Source organism: Ylistrum balloti, unplaced genomic scaffold (genome assembly GCF_031769215.1).
Source record: "Ylistrum balloti isolate Yb309-2 unplaced genomic scaffold, AGI_CSIRO_Ybal_v1 Utg370542, whole genome shotgun sequence".
In the NCBI taxonomy this organism is placed as follows: domain Eukaryota; kingdom Metazoa; phylum Mollusca; class Bivalvia; order Pectinida; family Pectinidae; genus Ylistrum; species Ylistrum balloti.
In genome coordinates, this window is record NW_026782344.1 from 513,007 (window position 1) to 539,064 (window position 26,058).

The 26,058-nt window shown below is 36.2% G+C and overlaps 1 protein-coding gene across 1 annotated transcript in view; it reads left to right on the forward strand.

Annotated features, from left to right (window-relative positions):
• The window catches only part of LOC132556053 (leucine-rich repeat neuronal protein 1-like), a 27,718-nt gene extending 4,543 nt beyond the window's left edge, over positions 1 to 23,175 (forward strand). Inside the window, exon 2 of the mRNA XM_060220446.1 lies at positions 16,829 to 23,175. Within this exon, the coding sequence (XP_060076429.1) occupies positions 18,196 to 20,319 (2,124 nt within the window). The 5' untranslated portion in view covers positions 16,829 to 18,195 and the 3' untranslated portion in view covers positions 20,320 to 23,175. The remainder of the gene's footprint in view (positions 1 to 16,828) is intronic.
• Positions 23,176 to 26,058: the final 2,883 nt, after the last annotated feature.

The following is a 26,058-nucleotide window of genomic DNA, read 5'->3' on the forward strand; positions in this document are numbered from 1 at the left end:
CAGACTCATTGACCACTTGTACAACGTCTGAATTACTCCACCATAACCATTGACTCACTTAACCAGTACAACAACTGACTTACTAATTGACGGACAATTACTAACTCACTGACTTCTTGTACAACCACTGACTCAATCAACCTGAGTAACTACTGGACCACTTGTACAACCTCTGAATCACTTAACCTTAATTATTGACTCACTTAACCAGTACAACAACTGACTTAATCAACTTGAGTAACTACTGACTCACATACCACTTGTACAACCACTGACTCAATCAACCTGAGTAACTAGTGACTCACATACCACTTGTACAACCACTGACTCAATCATCCTGAGTAACTAGTGAGTCACATACCACTTGCACAACCACCGACTCAATCAACCTGAGTAACCATTGACTCAGTCAACTTGAGTAACTACTGACTCACTGACCACTTCTACAACCACCAATTCAATCCAGCTGAGTAGCCACTAACTCAATCAACTTGAGTAACCACTGGCTCATTCTACCTTAATGCAACCACTGACTCACTTCTACTGTACAACCACTATCACTCACTCCACTTGTACAACCATTGACTCACTCCACTTTTGCAACCATTGACTCATTGACTCACTCACCGAATCACTGACTTACTGTCCATACAACCACACAACTCACTGTACCCATATAACCACTGCTTCACTCAATTCACACAACCATTTCCTTTTACCCATATATCCCTTATATCTATTGACTCACTCACACACTCACTCTGTGAATCGCTAACTCAATACAACCACTAAGTCACTAAGTACAACTACTGACACATTACCACTTATTTTGTTTACTCTTGAAGTGACTTACTCCACCCTATACATACAACCACTGCCTCATTCAATTCGATGGATTTGTAACCACTTCTTGTGCACACAATTTATAATCTAATACTCTCTGCAGCATTTTCCTTAAAATAACTTAGACAGCACATTAGCTACAGTAATGTAATTCCTTTAAGTAAATGCTTGTGACAGATTCATAATTCATTAGAGTAGTTACAAGCCTGAAAGAATGACACAACAATATCTATATATCATGACGTAACTTCACCTTCCAAGTTTAGTTTCATATTGAAAGAAAATGCCTAGCAACCAATTCAGGACAAAAACTATTTCAACCTAAAATGTCCAGGGATTTTTACAAAATCCTTTAGCAGGCAAAATCAATATATCAAAGCCCTTAAAGTTAGACAAGACACATCATCCAATTATTATTCTTTACATATATTTGTGTGCTACAAGTAGAGCTGTTGGTAATTACCATCATCCCCCTGATACCAAATACAATTAGCTTCCTCTCTATAAATGTGCCTTTCACTTATAGCGTCTTACTCTAATGTTTTGTACATCATTTAAATCCAATAAAAGATTTTGACAATGTTGAATTAGTGGGGTATCCCAGATATTTCCTACAGAAAACACACACAGAATTTAATATTTGCAAATAATAATTTTAAAAATGTTGATATCGTGAGTGCTACATTTATTTTTAACCCAATATTCGCCTTGTCATCATGCATCATTAGTTAAAATCAATCATGAACAAAACCATCAATATTTTGAGAAAGGAAAAAGGGAAAAAATTGTTGGGGGTTGGGGGGAGGAAGGGGGAGGGGTGGAGTTACATCAATCATTTTGGTACCTCTTTGAATTGATATATTGGAATGTATTAATCTCAGAGATCGATATGTAAATTTTGATGTATATATTGTAATTAAGTTTGATTACATTTGTAATTACAACATCAGCATGCATTGATTAATTAATTAGCATCTAAAATAATCTATAAAAATTCAGACTTCGGATGAAAGAGTACCAAATAATTATAACAAAGTGGCTAGATTTTACTTGTTTAATTTGGAGCTTGATGAGATTTCACAATACAAATATGTACCTAATATTTCACAGTATTAGACGAGAGTGATAACACCATATTTGGTAGTGAAACTGATTACTACAACAAACAGTTGTCGGTGAGGACGAACGCTGAATGAAGCTAATTACCTCTGTAAATGTTTGATTTTAAGACAAATAGCCTGATGACTGAATATATAACCTTCTGATAACAACTGGTGAACCATACTTCATTAACTACCAAAAATATTGATGAAGAGATATTAACCAAACAAAAGGTTATTAATGTTTTTCTGGCCTCAGTCATTATCTGAACAATAATAACCTCACACACACGGTTTTCATTGCCAGTCTACCTGTGAGTCGGAAAAGGCCTCCTACCTGTATCATACCTGTACATTCTACCTGTTCTGTTTGTATACCTGTGCACGTGTTGCCTTGCTTCAGGCACCAGGAGTCTGCTACTATAGGAGCTTCAGTACACACATCACCACTTAATGCGTACCTAACATTTGTCCTAACTTATTGGGTCATTACAATCACATGCCTCTGGCTCTTTGTACCAATTGTGCCGGAAATATTTCACGCTAAACTAATACTACAAAATATTTATTTTATGTCCATTGCTGATTTATTCTCAAAGGGTAGAAAAAGGGTTCGCTTTGAGGAGAAGACCTTGATGCTGTTACAGGTAATGATCATCATTGAGATTTCTTCTGTAAGTGTATACTTCTGATGTGTATAATTGGACTCAATACAACTGTTCCATTTATCCTATATACAGCTGATGGTATGAAATGAAAAATGGCTTTAGAGGTAACTATTCAGCATCAGGTGTTTCAAGGTGTATGGTACACACAGCAATCATTCAACATTAACACAATAACTTCTTCTTTACTGTTGGCCAGGATCTCGTTCTGTTTGTTCTCTGTACAAAAGAACTATTATTGCTTATGAATATCTTAATTATCCTTGTTTGTCTGAATAGATATATACCCTCCCTGTTTACAGTACAAGATAACAATACAAACGAAATACAGGACGTTTTTGCACTAGTTTGGGATGATTTTTTTTTTGCAGCATTTATGACGAAAATTGGTGAATTAGGAAGAAAATTTTCTGAAGTAAGGAAAATATGCCTTTATCATGAAATAATTTCAGTTTGGATGGGACCCATTATCAGCCCCCAAAAAAAATTAAAAACTTAGACATACAATAATAAAGATTTTCGATAGAAGGCAATGAGTTTGAATCTTTCTAAATTTGCAAGCATTGGTGAATACCTCAAAATAAAACAAAGGAAATTAATGCAACCTTCAAGAGTCTCCCTAAATATGAGCATTTATGAGCCTCATAAAGATAATAACTATCTAGTAAGGTGAGAGTTCTTGAATCTCATGAAAATTAATAATTCTCTAAAAAGGTGAGAGTTATTTAATCTCATGAAAGTTATTAAGTCTCTAGAAAGGTGAGAGTTATTTAATCTCATGAAAGTTATTAAGTCTCTAGAAAGGTGAGAGTTACTGAAACTCACGAAAAAGATTATAATTCTCTAAAAAGGTGAGAGTTATTGAATCTCATGACAGTTATTAAGTCTCTAGAAAGGTGAGAGTTATTTAATCTCATGAAAGGTAGAAAATCTTCCAGGAAATTAAAAGTCAAACTTTTCATGAGAGATGAACTTGTTTCCCTTACGAGATGAGAATTAATGAGTGTCTCTATTAGATGAGAACGTCTTCCTAAGAGAGACGAGAATTAAAAGTATGAGTTTTCCTCAAGATATTGATAAGAATGAGAGTAAATAGCTGTTCATGAGAAGAGTAACAGAATGAGAGTAAATGGGTCTCCATAAGGATGAATGTAAGATTCCCAGATGAGAGTATTGATGTCAGTCTTCTAAAAAGAATGCATTTTTAATCTCCTAAGATTTAGGATGAGAGTTTTATTAAGAGGGATGAGAGTTTTAGCCTCCCAAGAGGAATGAGAGTTTTAGCCTCCCAAGAGGGATGAGAGTTTTAGCCTCCCAAGATGGATGAGAATTTTAGTCTCCACATATGGAAGAGAGTAATTGGTCTCCCAAGATGGATCAGGGATTTACCCCTAAAGATGGAAGAGAGTAATTAGTCTCCCAAGATGGACAACAGTTTTAGTCTCCCAAGATGGAAGAGAGTAATTAGTCTCCCAAGATGGATCAGGGATTTATCCCTAAAGATGGAAGAGAGTAATTAGTCTCCCAAGATGGACAACAGTTTTAGTCTCCAAAGATGGAAGAGAGTTTTAGTCTCCCAAGATGGATGAGAGTTTTAGTCTCCCAAGATGGAAGAGAGTTTTAGTCTCCCAAGATAGATGAGAGTTTTAGTCTCCCAAGATGGACAACAGTTTTAGTCTCCAAAGATGGAAGAGAGTTTTAGTCTCCCAAGATGGATGAGAGTTTTATTCTTCCAACATGGATGAGAGTTTTAGTCTCCAAAGATGGATAAGAGATTTACCCCTAAAGGTGGATGAGAGTGTTAGTCTCCAAAGATGGATGAGTTCTCTCCACAGTTTTGAAGAATAATATTGAATCTTCCAGTTTAGACACTCAAGTATGTTAAGCAAATTTTTAGCCATTGTATAACAAATACACAAAAGACTGCTGTTTATAAACTCAATTTGCTATTTTATGTCAAATGTCATGCAAGAATATCTATCATACAAGAACCGTGGTAACAAACAGTGCTATAATTGTAAATACTACTGTAACATTTGTACTGCGCTGTACACATGCAGCTTTACCAGGAGAGGCTCGAGATGCATGCATTCATCGCATGTGAGTCAATACCAAACGAATGCTTTAGCGGTTTATAATGGTATTCGCCTGGAAGGCTAAACAGGATACAAACTTTAGTATTCTATTGGACATGAAAAGTGCCTGATTACAGCTAGCTTGTCATGACATATCCTATCTCTTTACCTGTTTTGTAAAAACAACTGAAACCAATCCCACTGAGAGTAATCACACTGAAAAAACACACTTAACATATTAAAACAAACTAAAATGCTTTTGTTTTTCAGGTGACAATTTTTCAACCTAGTGAACTTTTAATTCACAAAACAGTACCAGCGGAGATAATGATCTAGGTGATTTTAGGCGCAGGTGGTATCAGTGAGTCGAGGGACTGTGGGTCTTACTGGTGGGTCTTTACTGATGCTTTGTAAATCAACCAAGGGCAGCTTTATTGATTTCCTAATGGTTTGGTGATGCAAGTATAGCTTTGTGGCCGATGGTATCTGTAGTGGTGTTTCATAGGAGATGGTTATGCTGTTTATCATGATACACTGGAGTCCTATGGAGCGATACTCTGGCCGAAAGATAACTGGTCAAACCTTGAATACACCAGACATTTGTGTCCAGTCCACCAGACCATTGTGTCCACTATGTGTTTATATATCAAGAAATAATCAGGAAATCTGACCTGAGCAAACATTGATAAGATCACAGCCTCATCAGCCCACTTCCATAATCCAGTAAAACACCCACTTGACAATGGCCAGCAGAGGCTAGCTTGACCACTGGCTAGTAGAGGCTAGCTTGACCAAAGCAACACAATCATATTTTATTTATGGTGTGAACTGGTATGAAGTTACTTACAGTTTCCAGGAAACATATACAAAGCAATACAATTATATATATTGTCTAAGGAAAATTAACAGTGAAGTGGAAATACAGATGTAATTATCTACTCAGTGCTTATGTATTACATGTAGATATATTGCCTATTTTTCTACAGGCAGTCAGTGACATTTAACAGTAACAGTAACATAATTAATATTCAACACAGCTTTCACTTGGTAAGTATTTCGTCTTCAACACAACTAGAATTACAAATAAAGAACTCAGTCTTAAAGACAGTGAGGATTGAAATAGACTGAATATATTTCAACCTCAAAACAGACATGATTGTAATGAAATTTGTTATTCTCATAATGACTAGGCTGTTTCACCCCAAGGGCAGCCTATACAGAATGTGATTTAAAGTAGATTAGGACCTTAATCAAGTAAGATATTTGAAATGAACTCCATAAAACCTTGTAGACAGCTACAAAAATGGTTCATTTAGACCCTACATGCAGCCTGGGCTATAAAATTCCTGCTGACCTTCAAGGTAATGAAGTTTGGAAAAATCATTTAAACTTCAAATATTTACAGAAAGACTAGTTAAATAGATTTGATCTTTACCAAAAACAATTAGGGGATATTAAAACAGATAATGACTTTAAAATGTACTTTGCCTTATCAGCTTCAAGGCAGCTTTGTACACCAATGAGATTGCTAAATTCACATGACCTTTAGTCATTTGAAAGGAAGAATTTGGTTTTTAAGACAAAAAGGGCTATGAAAGTATCTTCATTTCTAATGATAATTCAAATTAGACATCTTCAAATACTTCTGACGAAACATAAAAGAAGGCGTCAATTTCATAGTGCTGTTGTATCAATCATCTTTGTAAAGCACAATATCTTGTTATTGTTGGAAAACAATGAAGGATGCACACCAGCATTGGTTTTCAGGTTACTTGATCCATAGAAGTTAAAAACTGAAATAGTCAAACAAACGAACAGAGCTACACACAATAGAGTGGTGCCTTGCAGCCAGACCACTAGATCTATAACACAGTCAGTGCTAGCCTAAATGCATTCATCCTCCTGTCTATGATTACACCTTTACCATTCTCCTTTTTTCTACATTTCTTTTTATTCTCATACTTTTCCTGAGAGATGACAACTTTTTACCAACCAAACTGAGATGACTTGTGTCAAATGCTGTTTGTACAAAGGATTTAATGCTGTGCAGAAGTTGGCCAATTTCCAGAAAGCAAGGATGCTGTAGTAATGTACGTACACCTTAAATTCTCAAGCAGGTATGATGTGTACACACCCTGGGACAAATTGTGCAGGTATGATGTGTACACACCCTTGGACAAATTGTACAGGTATGATGTGTACACACCCTGGGACAAATTGTACAAGTATGATGTGTACAGACCCTCAGACAAATTGTACAGGTATGATGTGTACACACCCTGGGACAAATTGTACATGTATGATGTGTACAGACCCTCGGACAAATTGTACAGGTATGATGTGTACACACCCTGGGACAAATTGTACAAGTATGATGTGTACACACCCTGGGACTAATTGCACAAGTATGATGTGTACAGACCCTCAGACAAATTGTACAGGTATGATGTGTACACACCCTGGGACTAATTGTACAAGTATGATGTGTACACACCCTGGGACAAATTGTACAAGTTTGATGTGTACACACCCTTGGACAAATTGTACAGGTATGATGTGTACACACCCTGGGACAAATTGTACGGATATGTTGTAAAGACATCTGTATGTTGCCAAGACAAAGTGTGTTGGTATGGTGTATAGACACCTCTATGTTCCCAGGACAACATGTACAGGTATAGTGAATAAACAAATATATATCCCTGGGTATGTTCTTGGGTTAAAAAAAATAAGAAAACAGGTATGCATATTTATATTAAGACACTTGTGTGTCCCTAGGGAAAAAAGAGAATAGGTATGGTATATTAAGACACCTGTATGTCCCTGGGGAAAAAGAGAACAGGTATGGTATATTAAGACACCTGTATGTCTCTGGGGAAAAAGAGAACAGGTATGGTATATTACGACACCTGTATGTAACTGGCACAAAAGTACAGGTATGATATATAAACACCTGTGTGTTCCTGGGAAAAAGTGTATGTCCCTCAGACAAAGTCTACAAATATGATATATAGAACACCAAACAGAAAATCATGTTTAATCTGTATAGGAGAAGTTGGTTCCTGTATTTATATACAGTCTTATGTATTTGGTGTTACTTTAGATATAGACAATTTTATAATTTAACACAGTTGTTAAAATCAGCGCTCAGTGTCATGGTACTGGGAGATAAATAAATCAATAAATTTAATAAGCTACTTATTATGAGCTCAGTTCAATCAACTTACAAAGTATGTGTACTGTATTTACAGACTAAATATAACAATGTCCTCTTACATTATGGTGTTTTCTGTTGTAAATAGAACTTTATATTTCACCGGGGCTTTTGAGTTCATTGACAGAAATGGACCCAGGTGTTTGACCTGCTTTATAAAACATCTTTATGGTAACATTATTATTCCCCCTTTATCCAGCATCATGGCCCTGTATGGTTGGATAACATCCATCTAACCTATTAGGGTGCACCTATGCCTTATAACACTGTAGTATTTCTAGCTACCATGCATGAAGTACCAAAGGAAATTTTCCAAAAGAAATCTTCTCCAAAGCAGCTTGATGTTTCTCAAGTTCCTTTGTCCAACTTTAAGTAGATCCAGATGACTTTTGAGTACACAGCAGGTTGGTGTACCTAATGATCGCCAGTGTGTGTAATATGCTCTGCTCCTGTTGTTTATATGTGTTGAGCAATACAAAGAATGGTAAAGAGTTTTTCAGGCTCTTGGAGGTCTATTCATAAAAACAGATTGTGGTTGTTGATACACCTAAGCTGCAGCTTCTTAAAACCAAATCAGTTCGTACTAATGTCAGATTGTACAAGGAGTGACCCTGTTAGTACCTCTGTGTGTGTAAATGTTGTAGTCGTCTAACTTACAGAAAAATCGTGACAAAGATTAAAATCACTACAACTGGTACCAGTCTCTAGAATATAAAAATCAGAATGAAATTAAACTTTATAATTTTGGTCTCAGAGATATGTCTGATTCTTAAGTCTCAAACTAGGGGAGATCAGCTAATGTAATAGTTTAGAAGAACAATTCTTTACAGAAGTTTTAGGATAAGTAGCCGGTCTACACTGCAATAAAAATCTCATTGATTTCTGCCAAGAATTACACTTACACCTGTTCTTTTTCACCGACACACTACATAGTTTATATTCAACTTTCAACTGAACCTCTTGAATTATCAAACCGATCTACACATTTCAAATATGAAACTGTAACTTTCAATTAAAAATTACTAAATTATTCTACTGTGGTACAGAAAACAGGTCACCTCAAGGTCAAGAGGAATCCTGTGAATTTTCAACTCTGGATCTAACTTGTTAAACAGTAGTATGGGGAATCTGAAGTGTGATAGACAGAGATGAGGGAACTCTTACGACGATATCAAAGGTGCAATGGAATCGAAGGGTGGATATATTGGGTATGATTTGTTTCTGTACCTTAACATCATTTGTTTCCTCTTTTCATGCTACCTGTCACATCTCATATCCTCCAATTCTCTCCCTCACAAGTTCTGAGCTGGAGGTGTGTGTTCGTGGCACTCCTCTGTAGCATGTGGTGTTGAGAATGCATCATAACCTTGTAGGATTCACAGCAAGATGATCTGCAGTGATACGTTTTATCTAAAATGAGAAATTAGCACTTGTTATTCAAGCCAGATTGTTTGTAATAGTTGCCTATAATTTGTGTACAGATATGCCTGACTATCTACTGTAAACGATGTCAGTAAGCACTTGTATCACACAATAGACTTCATGGAGGCGCAACCAGATACACTTATCATGTCATCAAACACATTTCCTGTTAATTGAGTAGATATTTCAAAAGAATTGAAGGACAAAAAATGCACCAATACATATACCTAATGGGACATTTTATCTGTGTAAAAGTAGTTTAGATATTGATTTTAATGTGCCTTAGGTTTATCTGTAACAAAAAGTATCTGATAACCTGGCACTGCCTCAGTGAAGCAGCAGTGTAACTGGCACCTTGAACAACGTGGTAAAGTGTGAAGAAGTACATAAATATATACTGGATGTTCACGCCAATCATAAACAGCAACACAGGGGCAGGAAACATGAGGGCCACAAATGTTAGGGTAAGAAACACAGGTCCAGAAACGTTAGGGTAAGAAACACTGGGGCCAGAAACACAGGTCCAGAAACACAGGTCCAGAGATGTTAGGGTAAGAAATACTGGGGCCAGAAACACAGGTCCAGAAACATGAGGACCAGAAATGTTAGGGTAAGAAACACTGGGGCCAGAAAAACAGTAGGACAAAAATCATAGGTCAAGAGAAATGGACACAAGGGTCAGAAAAAGGTCCAGAAAGATGAGGGCCAGAAACACATACGGCTAGCAACAGGGGACAGAAATGTGGGGGCCAGAAACACAAGAACCAAGAACACAAAGACCAGTAGTAAGAGGGCCAGAAACACAGGAGCTTAAAGCACAGGGTTTAAAATCACAGAGGGCAGAATCATTGGGACCACAATCACGGGAATCGGAAACACAGGGATCATAAGCATGTGTGAGCCAGAGCATTGTCACAGTCTGGGTGAACATCATCATATCTTATAAAAGGTTAGATCTACATATAGCAAAACCGATACCCCTCTTTCATGTATAAAGCTTAAAAAACATGACCACAAACAAATTAAAATGCAAATTAGGAAAACACATCTTTACATTTTAATTGGTAATGATTTAAACCATATTAAGTTTCAGCGACAATGAACAGAAACTAGAAAGGAGACCAATTTATATATATATGAACCAAAACAAAGTTTACAATAGATGGACATATAGACAGATGATTGGAAACAAACTACATGTATCATGTAACAAAGTTATCCCTGGAAAACTATTGACAACTGTAAAAAATCATATTTCTGATAAGTGTACAATAAATGTATGTAGAGATTTCAGTTTCCTTTACAAACATTAAACAATTCAGTGTATTACAAAAGTTTTTGGGATTTCGTCCTTGATGGATTATTTACTAGGCTGCATGGTGTCACCTTTGCCTTTGGGATCTCGGAAAGGCCAGATAACATGGACCATCAATTGTTAGCTCTCATATAATTCCTTTCAACATTCACAATGAATACTTTGAATTAAAGACAGCAGAACTGACTCCATGAAACAATGGAATATGACATTGATAGACACTGGACTGATACTGAGCAAGATATGGTGTGTCGGTTTTCCGACTAGTATTCACATATACTGTACATTTTGGTCAGATGATACGAACCGACCTCCAACTGAAGCCTAACATTCATGGATTTTCTGTCTCCAGAACCCTGCGTGACTGTCTCTGTCGAATCTCGTTATGGTCATAGAAGATCCCTGTTGTGTTTGTAACTTCCAGTTTCTCCTGATATTTTATATCCCAATATGGTTATAACTTTGTCTTTCAGAGCATAAAGGGTACTCTCCTTACCATGGCCAAATCCCTTTACAACTTTTAAACAACAATTTTCCCTCTGAAAATAATCCATAAGCTTGCTGTATATCATTGAAATTGATGGGGCTGACCACTGAAATGTGTCTGTCACAATCTTCAAGGTCACCTTTGAGAATATGACTTTGACCATTTCTGGTGGGTACACTGAACAGGTAGCCTTCAAATATACAAAATGAAACAAACAGATATATATAGGTACACAATAGACATAGTAGACCATTATACTACAGTTATAGCTAGAAAAGAATTCCTTGTCTGGTACGAATGTTATGTGGATAAACATGTGAAAAAAAGACATAAATGGGTTAGGTAAGTGGATTTCTATTTTTAATGTGAGAAAAGAAACTGGAAAAACATACATTTCATTGAATGCGAATCTTTACTTAACCATTACTTGTCATAAAACTGCTGGAGCTAGCAGTAAAAGTCATGAAGCAGTAGACGACAGGGTGACAGATATACGGGTGTTTTTATTTTACCTGATTGAACCTTTTCATGAACTACTGACTCATAGAAAGGAATATTGAATTATGAACTGGTGTAAGAAATGTCAAAATAACCAGACAACTTTGAACAAAACTGAATTAAAGGATTTCAAAGAAACATAAGGACACAAACTGTTAAGGAGACATCAGGAAACAAACAGTTCAGGAGACACCAGGACACAAACTGTTACAGAGACACAAAGACACAAACTGTTACAGAGACACCAGGACAAAAACTGTTCAGGAGACACCAGGACAAAAACTGTTCAGGAGACACCATGACACTAACTGTTCAGGAGACGTCAGAACACAAACTGTTTAGGAGACAACAGGACACAAACTGTTGAAGAGACACCATGACACAAACAGTTTAGGAGACATCAGCACACAAACTGTTAAGGAGACATCAGGAAACAAACAGTTCAGGAGACATCAGGTCACAAACTTTTAAGGAGACACCAGGACACAAACTGTTGAGGAGACACCAGGACACAAACAGTTTAGGAGACATCAGGTCACAAACTGTTGAGGAGACACCAGGACAAAAACTGTTCAGGAGACGTCAGAACACAAACTGTTTAGGAGACACCAGGACACAAACTGTTGAGGAGACACCAGGACACAAACTGTTGAGGAGACACCAGGACACAAACTGTTGAGGAGACACCAGGACACAAACTGTTAAAGAGACACCAGGACACAAACAGTTTAGGAGACATCAGCACACAAACTGTTTAGGATACATCAGAACACAAACAGTTTAACCTTAACCGCCATTTTGCTTGATTAATGTCCAAAAGTGGAGCCAAGATATAAAAAATAAGTACAGGCAAAACAGTTGGTAATGCCAGTCTATCATTACACCACAGCTAACATAACACTATAATGCCAATTCTGGTGCTCAAGTCCCTGAAATCTCTGCCTGGTGATGAGGATATAAAATAATTAGGTATAGAGACACCATATAAGTGGGATTTGGGGAGTCCTACCTATCAATGTACAGCTATCGATCTTAAGTCCTCCAGTTTGTCTGTCTGTGTGTCTCCATCTCTGTGTCAGCACTATTGTCTTACACGATCATTATGGGCATGGTGACCAAATCTATCATTTTAAATATCAGCTTTGGGATAGCAGTATATCCTTCAGCTCAGACAACAGATGGAAATGTCAGGCATGTGGCTTGGCATTCCCTTTTGTTCTATTGTCTGGAGTGGAAAATGGGTACTGGCAAAACCCAGCCAAGATCTATCTAGGAATGGTGTTTGACTGCAATGATCAAGGCCAACAACCACCTGCTTGACATCAATATGTACCCATTCAATGTTCAGGTTGTACAATACAACTTTTTTTAACTGGAGCTTGGGAATGAGGTAGGGTGGGTTATCAATGAAATATTCGACTGCTTTCAGTTATCATTCATTGGTAATATGAATGCCAACTCAATAAGGCCAAATTTCATGAAGCAACTTGTGTTAAGCACTTCCTGTTGAGTTTGCTTTAATCTGGCTAGCATTCATCAAGGCTATGAATGCCAACTTAAGGCAGCATGTCCAATGCTTCTATTTATCATTTTCATCTTGTAATCTGAAAGAGAACCTCAAATTGTTTACATTATTTGCTATATCCAGTATGCAATCCAAACAAGCAATGTCACATGATCAAATGATAACAAGACCATACTATAGAGTCACCAGGCATACTCACAAGTATCAAACATGTCTAATATCATATCGCACAAGGAAACAGAGTATTTTTCAATGAGATTATAATGACAACCATCAAATTTCCCATAACTTAGCACAGCAACTTGGACTACATATGTTTGTTGCTGTACAACTGACATGTTACACAGCTAAGAAAATTTACATAACATTCTCATTTAAATGATAAACTGCTGAGATAAATTAAGTGATATATGTTGGCAAAAAAATGCCAAGAACAAAAATAAATTATCCCTGATCTCTACATCTACTCTTGTGTGATATTGGCTGTGCTGTTTAAGTATACAGGTGCTCTCTTAGGGGGGATCTGATCCAGAACCTGTCACGATGTTATCACCAAGGTATCTTGTTTTGAATATACACTATATTATTTGATGATATAGTTTGTTCATGATAAATGCCATCTGTTCTAACCTGCTGGCACACGTTGATCAATTGAGGTAATGATTACCATATGTGGGAATCATCTGTATATTGGTGTAAACTAACTTAACACTCTATAGACAATTACCTGGAGTGAGAAAGGCAGGATTATAGGGTCAACGCCGCTAAAATATCCTTCCTGTTTTAGTGCAAAGCAAGGAAATTGTCATATAACTCAAGTTGCATGTTACACGGCCATTTTTGCCAGCAAGTGGGACCACTGGCTGCATTAGGAATAATTTTCAAGACAGTTTCCAATTGAATGGGGAAGCAATGCTTCACAGCATCAGGAAACATTCTGCAGACCAGACTATAGAGATGGCATTCTCAGAACATCACAAATATGGCTAACCAGCCCTGACAGGCTCCAATTAGATTTTAAAGTCTGCCCTGACAGTATAATTCTTTAATTTTCTCAACTGATGAGCTGTGCCATGGAACTGCTGCCTAAAACACTTCAATTCACATTGTGTACAACACTTACAAACAACAGGCTACTCCAACACATATGCAAAATAATTCTAGACATATTCCACTTTAAGTCATTCCAGATGTTGGTTTTATTATTATTTTGGTTTTCATATATGCCTTGCAGAGTCTATAGGCAGTTATAAGGAACATGTGTATGGTAAAGTAAGATATCACACTCCGAGTTCTGAGAACTTAATGATGCTAGGCAGCATGTGGTATTGTCTCACTGCCTCATCAGCTGACACTGGATTTAACCCCAAACCCAAGACAGGTAGTAATGTTAGGATGTTTTACCATTAAACCAACATATACTTTAATAAAGAAATATTTATCATGCACTTTCTCCTGTTACAAAAATTGTGATAAACAACAATATCTATGTGCTTTTGGTTACTTAGAGATGCTGAGATGAATCCAGAATCAAACTTTTCAATAATTGATAAGGGTAAATGTTTGCGATAAAATAAATCTCCATATATTGTAGATAATAACACATACACAAAATCAAATATATTTTACTAGAAACTTGAAACAGTTCACTTAATGAATTTGTTGTAGTAGATCTAGATATTGCTGTGTGGCTCAGATATGCTATCAATGAAGAGGAATTCCAATTACTTACACATTTTTTTCTGATTTGGAGAAATGCTTTCTGATGTACTTTTGTAAAGAGTTATTTGAATACACAGTAGATATATATATCACATCCCACATGCACTATTTCGCACAAAAAATATCTACACCACAAGGATATGATCTCCGAACCTGAGTGTAATTATATATAAACCAGAGGAGTGTATCTGTTGCATAATGGTTTTTCAGTCCTGATAACAAAATGGTAACAAGGCATATCTGTCTGTTTCAGGATTGGAATAAAATCTGCAATATCAATTTTTTATTTCCCTAAAGGTGCCAAAATTTAGCACACCTTCATGCTTCATGATCTTGCATAAAGGTTCACAGACAAAAAGAACCAATCATTAAAGTTGATGGCAGGATAGTTTTTAACTCCATGTAGAGGTTTAAAGATTGTGCAAGAATTAACTTAATGGCAGAGAGATGGACGTCGGGAACAATTCAGGGATGATTAAAAATATCTAGCTGACTTCGATTTCATTAAAACTGTTCTTTAAGGAAAAAAATGCATATTTTACAATTTTGAATTAATTAGATTTTACAATGTGTCATCATCCGGGGAAAATATTACGGTATCTTAAATCTTAAAATGACTGATAAAATGGATGTGATGGAGGAATTAGATAAAATTTACTTGTGGTGAGGTATATTCTTTCTGCAGATATTTGCGTATAACACTAGACTGTGACACACTTTTTCCAAACTGTTCATTTGACAATACTAATCGAAGCAGAAACTCCGAAACCAGGGAAATGTATTATCCTATAGCCCCGGATACAATAATCAATATAACAGATCTAGAGACAGGGAGAGTGTTCACCAACTCTAACATATACAGTCTATAGAATGGAACATGTCCCTCAGCGATCAGAATTCATCAAAAACATTCTGTATACATCTGTAAGCTGTTTTGTTTCAATAAAAAAATGATACAATTATCTATAATAAACATCTGCCAATCTTTTTTCGCAATTTCATTAAAGTTCAATGATTCACAAATAAGAAATTGATTGCAGGGTACAATGGAAAGAAAGGAAACAAATAGCATATAATAGCATTTCACTGTTTTTTAATTATTTGTTTATCATCATAAATAAACAAAAAAATCTTTATTGAGCTGAAATTGGAATTCATCTTAAAGAAAGAAATTGCTGTTGGCAAAATGCCAGACTACTGTTGATATCAGAGAAAACTGAAAGTAAGTAAAGGGAACAAACATTTTCATGACAGTTAACGAATCAGTAACACCTGACGTATACTGCACCATCATTAATTTTCGTGGGGGATCTATTTTCATTGATTTCATGAGCCCTCTAATTCTGCGAATCTATAGGTCCACAAGCTATTAAAATAAGTACAGGTAGAATAATTGAGCTATATTTTTCCAAACAATCAAGTGTTAACGTTTTGGAAAAAAAAATGAAAATTGGACCCCACAAAAATATTTAATTCTACAGTACAGTGCAAGAGATTTTGAATATTACCAAAACGAAGGAATCAGATGAATGAATGTATCGGTTTAAATAAAAATGCTAATTAGAGTTTAGTTTAAGGTATGAAATACAGGTAATAGGTTTTCCAATTCCATTCAACAGATTTTTTTTGATGAAAATTTTAAATAAAGAATCAAAAAATCATTAAAAACACAACAAAAATTGAAAATTCAATGAAAGTCAAATCTGAATCTGAAACATTGAAATAAAATTAAAAACTACCTGTATGCTAATATACATACAGATATCATGTCTTCTTGTTGTTTTTGATATTCCGATATTGAGATAGAAATCAAGATAATCATCAAATTTCTTGTTCTGCAAATAGCAATAATCAAACTTGGTTGAACTGCAAAAACGTCTTTCTTTACAAAAAGAAATCATGATCAGCCTTTTGAAATATATAAAACTCATGTCATGAAGCTCAACTTGTTTTTTGTTTCAGGTGTAACTCTGCCCTGTTGTGAGAAATGTTGGACAAATATGCAAGCATATGGAGCTGGACAGATGACCAAAGCCTTATAACAATGGATCTAACCACCGATGTAAAAACTGACCATCCCTAGGTCTTTGTGATGACCACTGGACAAATCTTCAGGTGTTAAGTGGACCTATGGTCAGTTAGTTTTAGTGCACATTATGTTACTCTAGGACCACTACATACAAGCAATTCAAGGTCAACATCTCTGGACAGTCCGAAGTTAATATCTCTAACAGGATAGTCTAACGTCAACAGTTCTGAAAGAGTTCAAAGTCAATCACTTTTTCTTCCTTAATAAAATTCTAAAGCTACAAGTGAACAATTCAAGGTCAACAGATCAAACAAGGTCGAAATCTCTCATAGAATAGTTCAAGGTCAACATCTGTGATTGAACATCTAGGAAATTACTAGTAAATATTTCAAGGTTGTGCCAATAGTGATAGAGTGCTAATGACATACTGAAGTGTTAGACATAAGCTAGCAAGCCTTCCTGTAGTTCCTGGAGTAACCTATTTCATGTCCTATTCTGACCCTCTTGGCCCTGGATATTAAGTCAATAGTGAAGAATTACCATAGACAAGGCCACCACAGAATTACTGAATTTCGTGAATGGATATTGTACAGGGTGTTTGATAGACAGTAAGACGTTGAAACACACGCTAAAGGCCACAATCTGTAGAAAGAGGTTAATAGGACCACTTGCTCGTCAGCGTTAACACCCTAATGCAAGGCCGTTGACGCCAAGTGCTTCCGACACTCTTACGGCAGAGTCTGGCATTACCATAGTGTGACAACACGATCAGCCAAAGCTCGTGCGTTCGACCATCATACAGCAGAGGTGCCACATCTCACAAGCAGCACAAGGCTAATGGTGTGACATTCTGGAGCCCGCAATCGAACGCGCCAATCTTGATATATATAGATATATACTAGACAAGCACTGTCTAAGATATATACCAGAACATTTAGATCCTGGTGGGTTGGAAGAAACAATGAAGTAAACTCGATCTCGCTGGTTGTAGAGCCTGTAGTAATCAATACGAGAAACGATCAGATCCGACTCAATTCATATTCATTACCACACGATGTAGTAATGAACTTCCCACCTGTTTTTCATGACTTCTGTACCAATGAAATTACATGGAAATTAGACTGATATTAATTCAATACTTTCAAGGCAATGTTGCTTCTTATCGAAGAAAGAGAAACTTATTTTTGAAAACTTAACATGCAAGACACGAGGAGGAAATAGAACAGAAGACCAAGTTATGTCAAGCACAGATGTTTGATATAAACTACATCTTGATATGTAATTAGATCTAGTTCTGAAAATGTGGCGTAAACACCAACCATGCAGCTTGTGTAATATAAAGATCTGGCTGTATGTCATAATGACAGCATTACCGCTGTGTTATCCTGACAAAGGACCGGACATGGACTGGACACCACCATTCTGTCCCAAACTGTGTACCTGTAGGATGAGTCGCTATGAACCACCGACACAGGGAAAACTTATGAGGACAATCAATTGCTCCGAGGCAGGTATAGGATCAGTCCCAAAGAATCTTTCCAGTCGGGTGGAGGTAGTTATGCTCAACGGTAATAGAATCAAATATCTGAAAATAAGAGACGTTTTGAACTATCTGAAACACTTTGATGTGTCCTCAAACAGAATATCCAAGATAGATAACAGACTACAAAAGCTAACTCACTTAAAATCCCTCAATCTTCAGAACAACAGTTTGTCTTACTTACCAAATGGTCAGTTCAGCGGTCTCAAGTTCCTGGCCTATCTTGACCTATCAAACAACGTTTTACATTCCATAGAGAAGCACACATTTGGAGGCCTCAACTATCTCCAACGGCTCAATCTGGAGGGCAACAAACTGTCATTCCTAGAACGCGAATGGTTTCTCAGTATGCCATCACTCCGTTGGCTGTATCTTTCGAGGAACCTCCTGCGTAATATAGAACCAAATATGTTTGAGACTCTGTGGAACCTAGCCGAGCTCCGACTTGATCATAACAATATATTCAATGTAGGGGCAGATGCATTCCATGGAATGGCAGAGTTGTCAACATTAGACCTGTCCTTCAACAAGTTGACGAGAGTTCCTGAGAATAAAGTTTTAACAATAAATAGTCTGCAGTGTCTGTATCTGGACGGAAACCCAATTTACAGGATTAGTCGAGGAGCCTTTAAGGGTCTGAATGTCTCTCTAATCAGGGCCCGGTATATGCCAAATTTAAATGTTATTGAAAAACAAGCCTTTAAAAATCTTCCCCAGCTTCAGATTTTGGAGCTTCATGATAATCCATTGCTCATCTATATCGATTCTGATGCTTTTAGTAATGTTCCACGTCTGAAGAGTCTATACCTACATAATAACCGACTGTTGGCCGTGCCTCGCACCATCAGAACTGGGCTACCTTCATTGGAAAAAATTCATATATATAACAACAATCTGCGATGTGATTGTAATGCGTATTGGATTCGACAGGAGTTGTTGAAGGAGGAACAACAATCAAACTTTACGTCAGTAATGTATGATGAATCTGTCTTAAGCTGCGATTCTCCACCAAATTTATCAGGTCGGCTTTTAAAAATGCTTCCAAAGAAAGCGATTAACAAGACCTGTGCACCTAGTGCTCTCCCTTTGTTTGGGACCAGCTATAATATTAGTGTTGGGGAAGAGCTGAGATTAGAGTGCCATGCCCTTGGTGTTCCTGATCCTCAAATAAAGTGGCGACTCCCCAATGGGACAATGTTGTCAGGGTCAGTGAGGTCAGGGCGAGTACAGGTGTTAGGGAATTGTACGCTCATTGTGCGACACCTAAGGCCATCGGACAGTGGTACCTACTTATGTAAGGCAATGAACCAGAATGGGTTTGATATCAGCTCAACGTCAGTCAAGGTCAACAACAAACCAATCCGAATCATTCCCTCCAGCATCGCTGGAGACTATGTCACGATCATGTGGAATGGGACCACCTACCGGTCAATGATATCCGACTACCAAATACAATACCGAGTTCCCACATCTACCATACAATACAGTACCATACACTTGAGTCAGTTTGCCACCCGTTATACATTCACCAATCTAAAGCCCCTGACAACCTATGAATTCTGCATCGTTTATGTATATGACACAGAACAATATACAGTAGACTGTGTCAATGTGACCACAACACAACCTGGGGAGTTACCTGTAGGAATCACCAGGATAGACAAACGTATTATCATTGGCTCATGTGCTGCCATCTTGCTGGCAATTGCACTGGGTTGTGTTATAGCTGTGGCGCGACGCTTTCGAAGGCACAAGGAGTACCTGGAACCCTCTATTCATGAGAAAAGTGAAACTATGGCACATATTCCACTGGACAATTTTTACAATCCCCCTACCACACCCTTGTGTTCTTCACGAACTTCCCTTATCAGTGCTCAAGACTGAAGCTTTCAAATTATACCATGAAATCTAATGCACCCTAAACTAAAGGGAGGTAACACATTCCTAACTTTTGATGCCAAAAAAAATCTGGTAAACTGTTCAAAAATGTGTGAGTCTTTTTTTTCTGCTATTTGAATAGAAAATTTTATTTCAATTAAAAGGATACACATTTGCTAAAAGATGTCAAGATTGAATACAGAATACGGTAAATGTACATATTTTAACGATAATCTTAGTTTCGTGCTTTATGAGCTTAAGATATTCTGCTAAATTATTGTTACATTAATTCTAGTTTCTTTTTGTAGTTATTACAGCAATTACTGAGAATGTGCAAATTCTTTATTATTGTTTTCTAAATTGATATTGCACTAAAACTCGAATCAACCAAAATATATATGTTCACAGTAGTTTAATGGTATGTGCATTATACAGTATAAAGGTATAAATATTGATACATGATTTAGATTTACATCAAGGAGATATGTAATCACAGTTATCTAATCTACTGGCATTTCCATGTAGAAATGAAGGTATATGGATGTGACACAAATGTTGTGGTTCCCACAGTTTGGGAACTCTTCAATCAACATGCTGGTTACTATGACAACAAGACAAAGACAAGTTGGTGTGCACTGGCATGTGATAGATGTCTTCTATTTATTACTGAAGACAGTGTGATAGTAATGTCTCATAAACGTTCATTCTCTGCTAGCAAAATGCTGTTCTTCTCTGTTAAATCTATAATTCAGCATTACTATGATGATTGGAGGGTCAAATTCAGTCCTGTTTTGATAAAAGGTCTTGTGACTTGTCATCACAATCTTGTAAAAGACAGGGCTATAATAACTAGTGCTGATAATGGCAAACTTCCATTGTTCATAAATAAAACAATGTGTAAATTTGAATTTCATCAGTACATATATCAGGCCATCTACATAAGGAGGCCGTCTTCCTCATTCTTGAAATATTGAATTTACACAAATTTTACACCAAAGTTTAGATGTGATATGGCTGTATTTGGAGATTTTTCGATATTGATATTTGCTCATTTTTCTTCCTAATCTCTTTGCACAAATGAATTCATGATCACATTTTTCCTATTCTTATTTATTGCTGTTGCTTAGAATAAATAAAATGATGATGTCACATTTTCCAGTGTTTAGCACTAGAGACTTCATATTTCATTTACAAAAATTAATGTATTTCATTTTTATTAATGAAGTGCTTCATAAATGAAATAACTTTATTTTTGTTTATTTCTATGAAGAAATTAATATTGAAAGTTTTCAAATATCTATGATTTAATGAAAAAAAAAATATAAAATATAATGATATTTATATACAGGGACCAAAAAACATTTACTGCCCATGTAACACTAAAGAACGAAATCAACATTAGGATATAGTATATATATATACAGTATTCTTCTTTTATAAATTTGTTGTTTACAGAAATATCAAGGCTTAACGTAAACAAGTAATTAAAAACAAAAGTATACAATAAATAAACAATACAGAATTTAAATGATAATGAAATTTCAGATCATCCAATCCTAATTTGAAATCAAATGCACAAGACAGCATAAAAGATAAAATCTGACCATTTATTTCCTTTATCAATCATAAGGCTAGTAGCTTGACATTTCCATTGTAGTATTGTGTTGTCTTAATTCATGATGTCACTTCAATCATGCAGTAGAGGTCATCCTATTATCATATAAATTAAGAATTAATTACCAAATAATTTCAGATATGATTGCCATTTCATTTCACAAAAATATTTTAAATATTTTATATGTTCCATATAAACATGTAACATGGCAGTGGTGCTAAACATCGCCCCACCTGTATTATATAACAGACTAACATAGGTTATCATTTGTCAACTGACTGTATTAAAGTTAATGGATTTTTCCTCCTTTCTTTTCTAGGGTTAGATTTATTGTACACAGGCTTAATGTCTCATTATCTTTCACTTTTTCTTCCCTCATATAAACTTGTTCATTCTGGCCAAGTGATATGCATAAAACCATATTAAGTTTTAAAAGAATTGAATTTTTACCCCCTTGTTTTTTCAACTTGTATGGGACTGAAATGGATGACAGTTAAACTTCAGAGAAACTTCCCCTTTATACATAGTCAAATTCAATCATCTTCCAGTCCTAGTCCAACCCCCTACACCTACCAAACAATTTTGGGATTTGTAATTAAAATTTTTTTGTCATGTGATAAGATAATAACATCTTTAGACAACACAAGCCTATTTTATTGTCACAGTGACATAGCAGGCTTTTATCAGGTAGAAACACTGAATTTATCAACAAAACATCATTGTATGTATCTCACGCTAGATAGAAATTTTGTCTATATACTTCTTTTTAACCTTCTTGGCTTGTTTACTTCCCACACATTTATGTAATATACAGAAAGTTTGGTTGAGTCTTGCTACATCAGCTGGATATGAAAATACAGCATTTTTGTTTAGTGAAAAAGTTTTGTGATCAAACCAAAATATTTAGTAAACTATCTTCATTCTGATGTAGAAACCCACGTGAATTTATCTTGTTATTGTGATTATTGTTTAAAAGAAAATGATCAGTATTAATTGTAGGACATCAGATTGTCCTTATATTGACAATAAAAAATAAATATTCTCATTCCAGATCATCAAACCATTACAGAAATGTTCTGACAAAGCTGTCAAGGTTTACAATGCACTTTAATGACATCATCATAAGGAAGTTATTTGTCAAAATTGTGTGAATGTCTCTTGTGTCTTCATTTCTACTTATTTTTTTCAGATTGCTGATAAGTTCACATCATTCTCTTAAACATTAAAGACAAAATACGTCAAACAAAGCATTGTTGGTTTTATTGATTTTTTACAATATTATGTATATTCAGTATAACCAATACAAAATTTACCAGATATTGGAAGTTTCTGAATAGGGTTATCATATGATCAGTTGAGAGTTTAAGGAAAAAAGTTCATTGTACTTTAGTAGTGTAATTGGCCTGTTCACCAGTTGTGTAATAGGTCTGTTCATCAGTTGTGTAATAGGCCTGTTCATCAGTAGTGTAATAGGCTTGTTCATCAGTAGTGTAATAGGTCTGTTCATCAGTTGTGTAATAGATCTGTTCATCAGTAGTGTAATTGGCCTGTTCATCAGTAGTGTAATAGGCCTGTTCATCAGTTGTGTAATAGGCCTGTTCATCAGTAGTGTAATAGGCCTGTTCATCAGTTGTGTAATAGGCCTGTTCATCAGTAGTGTAATAGGCTTAATATGCTTCATCAGTTGTGTAATAGGTCTGTTCATCAGTAGTGTAATAGGCCTGTTCATCAGTAGTGTAATAGGCCTGTTCATCAGTTGTGTAATAGGCCTGTTCATCAGTAGTGTAATTGGCCTGTTCATCAGTAGTGTAATAGGCCTGTTCATCAGTTGTGTAATTGGCCTGTTCACCAGTAGTGTAATAGGTCTGTTCATCAGTTGTGTAATAGGCCTGTTCATCAGTTGTGTAATAGGCTTGTTCATCAATAGTGTAATAGGCTTGTCCATCAGTAGTGTAATAGGCTTAATAAGCTTCATCAGTTGTGTAATTGGCCTGTTCATCAGTAGTGTAATAGGTCTGTTCACCAGTTGTGTAATAGGCCTGTTCATCAGTAGTGTAATAGGCCTGTTCATCAGTAGTAATAGGCCTGTTCATCAGTAGTATAATAGGCCTGTTCACCAGTAGTGTAATAGGCCTGTTCACCAGTTTTGTAATTGGCCTGTTCACCAGTTGTGTAATTGGCCTGTTCATCAGTAGTGTAATAGGTCTGTTCATCAGTAGTGTAATAGGCCTGTTCACCAGTTGTGTAATTGGCCTGTTCATCAGTAGTGTAATAGGTCTGTTCATCAGTTGTGTAATAGGCCTGTTCATCAGTAGTGTAATAGGCCTGTTCACCAGTAGTGTAATAGGCCTGTTCATCAGTAGTGTAATAGGCCTGTTCATCAGTAGTGTAATAGGCCTGTTCACCAGTAGTGTAATAGGCCTGTTCATCAGTAGTGTAATAGGCCTGTTCATCAGTAGTGTAATAGGCCTGTTCATCAGTAGTGTAATAGGCCTGTTCATCAGTAGTGTAATAGGCCTGTTCATCTGTTCATCAGTAGTGTAATAGGCCTGTTCACCAGTAGTGTAATAGGCCTGTTCATCAGTAGTGTAATAGGCCTGTTCATCAAGGTACAAGGTTAGTTTATATAACAGGGTTATTGTGTACATGCTACATGGTAAGTTTATCTAACAGGTTTATCGTATCAGAGAAAATTGTATGTGTTTAGTGTGTACATATATTTCAGCATATCTTTATTTCGACAGTGAGAGTAATTATAAGTGTCCAAATAAGACATTTGAAATAGACACTTATCTTGATTTAAATCCAATCAATGCCATTTAATTAACTCTTACGAGTGTTTGAAACAGATCCTGCCATCATACATTATTCATTAGGGGTTTGAAGTTAATTATGACCTTGCCATCAAATTAATTAGAGTACTAAAGATACAAGCATTGGCGTTAGTGCTGATGATAGTAACAAACTGTTAATCTCCTGGTACCACAGGAGTCTCGGATCAATAGGTTTCAGTGTGATAGATAATCCATCATGATCTCTGTGTTACCTCATCATTCTGTAAGTAATTCAAGGATACGACATGATTGTGATACATCCAAGAAAGACCCATTTAATCAACTTCTCATCAATCTAAAACGGACATTTTGCAAGATTAAATACTTTCTCCGATAAATCAATACACATATAAGGTATATCAAAGCAGCTGGAGAAAACCAGACAGACTAAAAAAGCAATTGTGGTATTGCCATCCATCCAAACTGTGTTTCACAAAGAAGTGAAAATGATTAAAAACATTTCAACAAGTTGTGTACCTATGGAATGCTGACTGTACATTTTCCATGGAAAACAGTTGGAGTTAATTTCAGAAATTTTCCAGCATTTCCATGAGCACTCCATGGAAATCAAAGCAACAAGAAAAGTCATTATAAAACAGATATGAAGTGATCATTTGAGAGCTGAACTTCTCTTTGACTATTTAATTTCTCTTACCATGAAAGTTTGTTTTTATCTTCGCTGGTGCTGTCTAGAAATCAGTACCTGTGGACCAGTATATTGTACATCAATTTAAGTGCTTTATAAAAAGTCACTGCACCTATCTCCTGGACCCGAGATTCCTACTTTGATAACTACACACTATACCATTCAAAGAACCATTACTGGTGATAGTTCTATTGTTGTGTGTACCACAGCTTCAGAGTATGGCCCTTTATACTATCGTCATGGATTCTTGATTACAATCAGGCCTTGAAGAATAGATGGAATCACCTGATTTTTATTTTACAGAAAACAATGACAGCTATGCTGATAACCATCGGTATCATTACCAACAACAGGTATTCTGGAGTAAACAGAGAACAGCAATCAACTAACTACAGGTTGTGCCCATATATGTAATGAACGAGGGCAAGATCCGAGTTGAGTCTTGTATGCAATCCGACAGCCTGCCCATCAGAGGCCATAGTTGTGGATCGCAGAGCAAGTACTTAAAGCTGTCTGAAAGCGGAGATGTACTCCGTGTTTTGTAATTTGAGATGGATGGGAAGTGTTCGTGCAAAGTTTCCACATTTATATTCCGATAACAGTTGGTGTCCAATGGTTTTTGTTTCCATGTACTCTAACTCATCAATTAA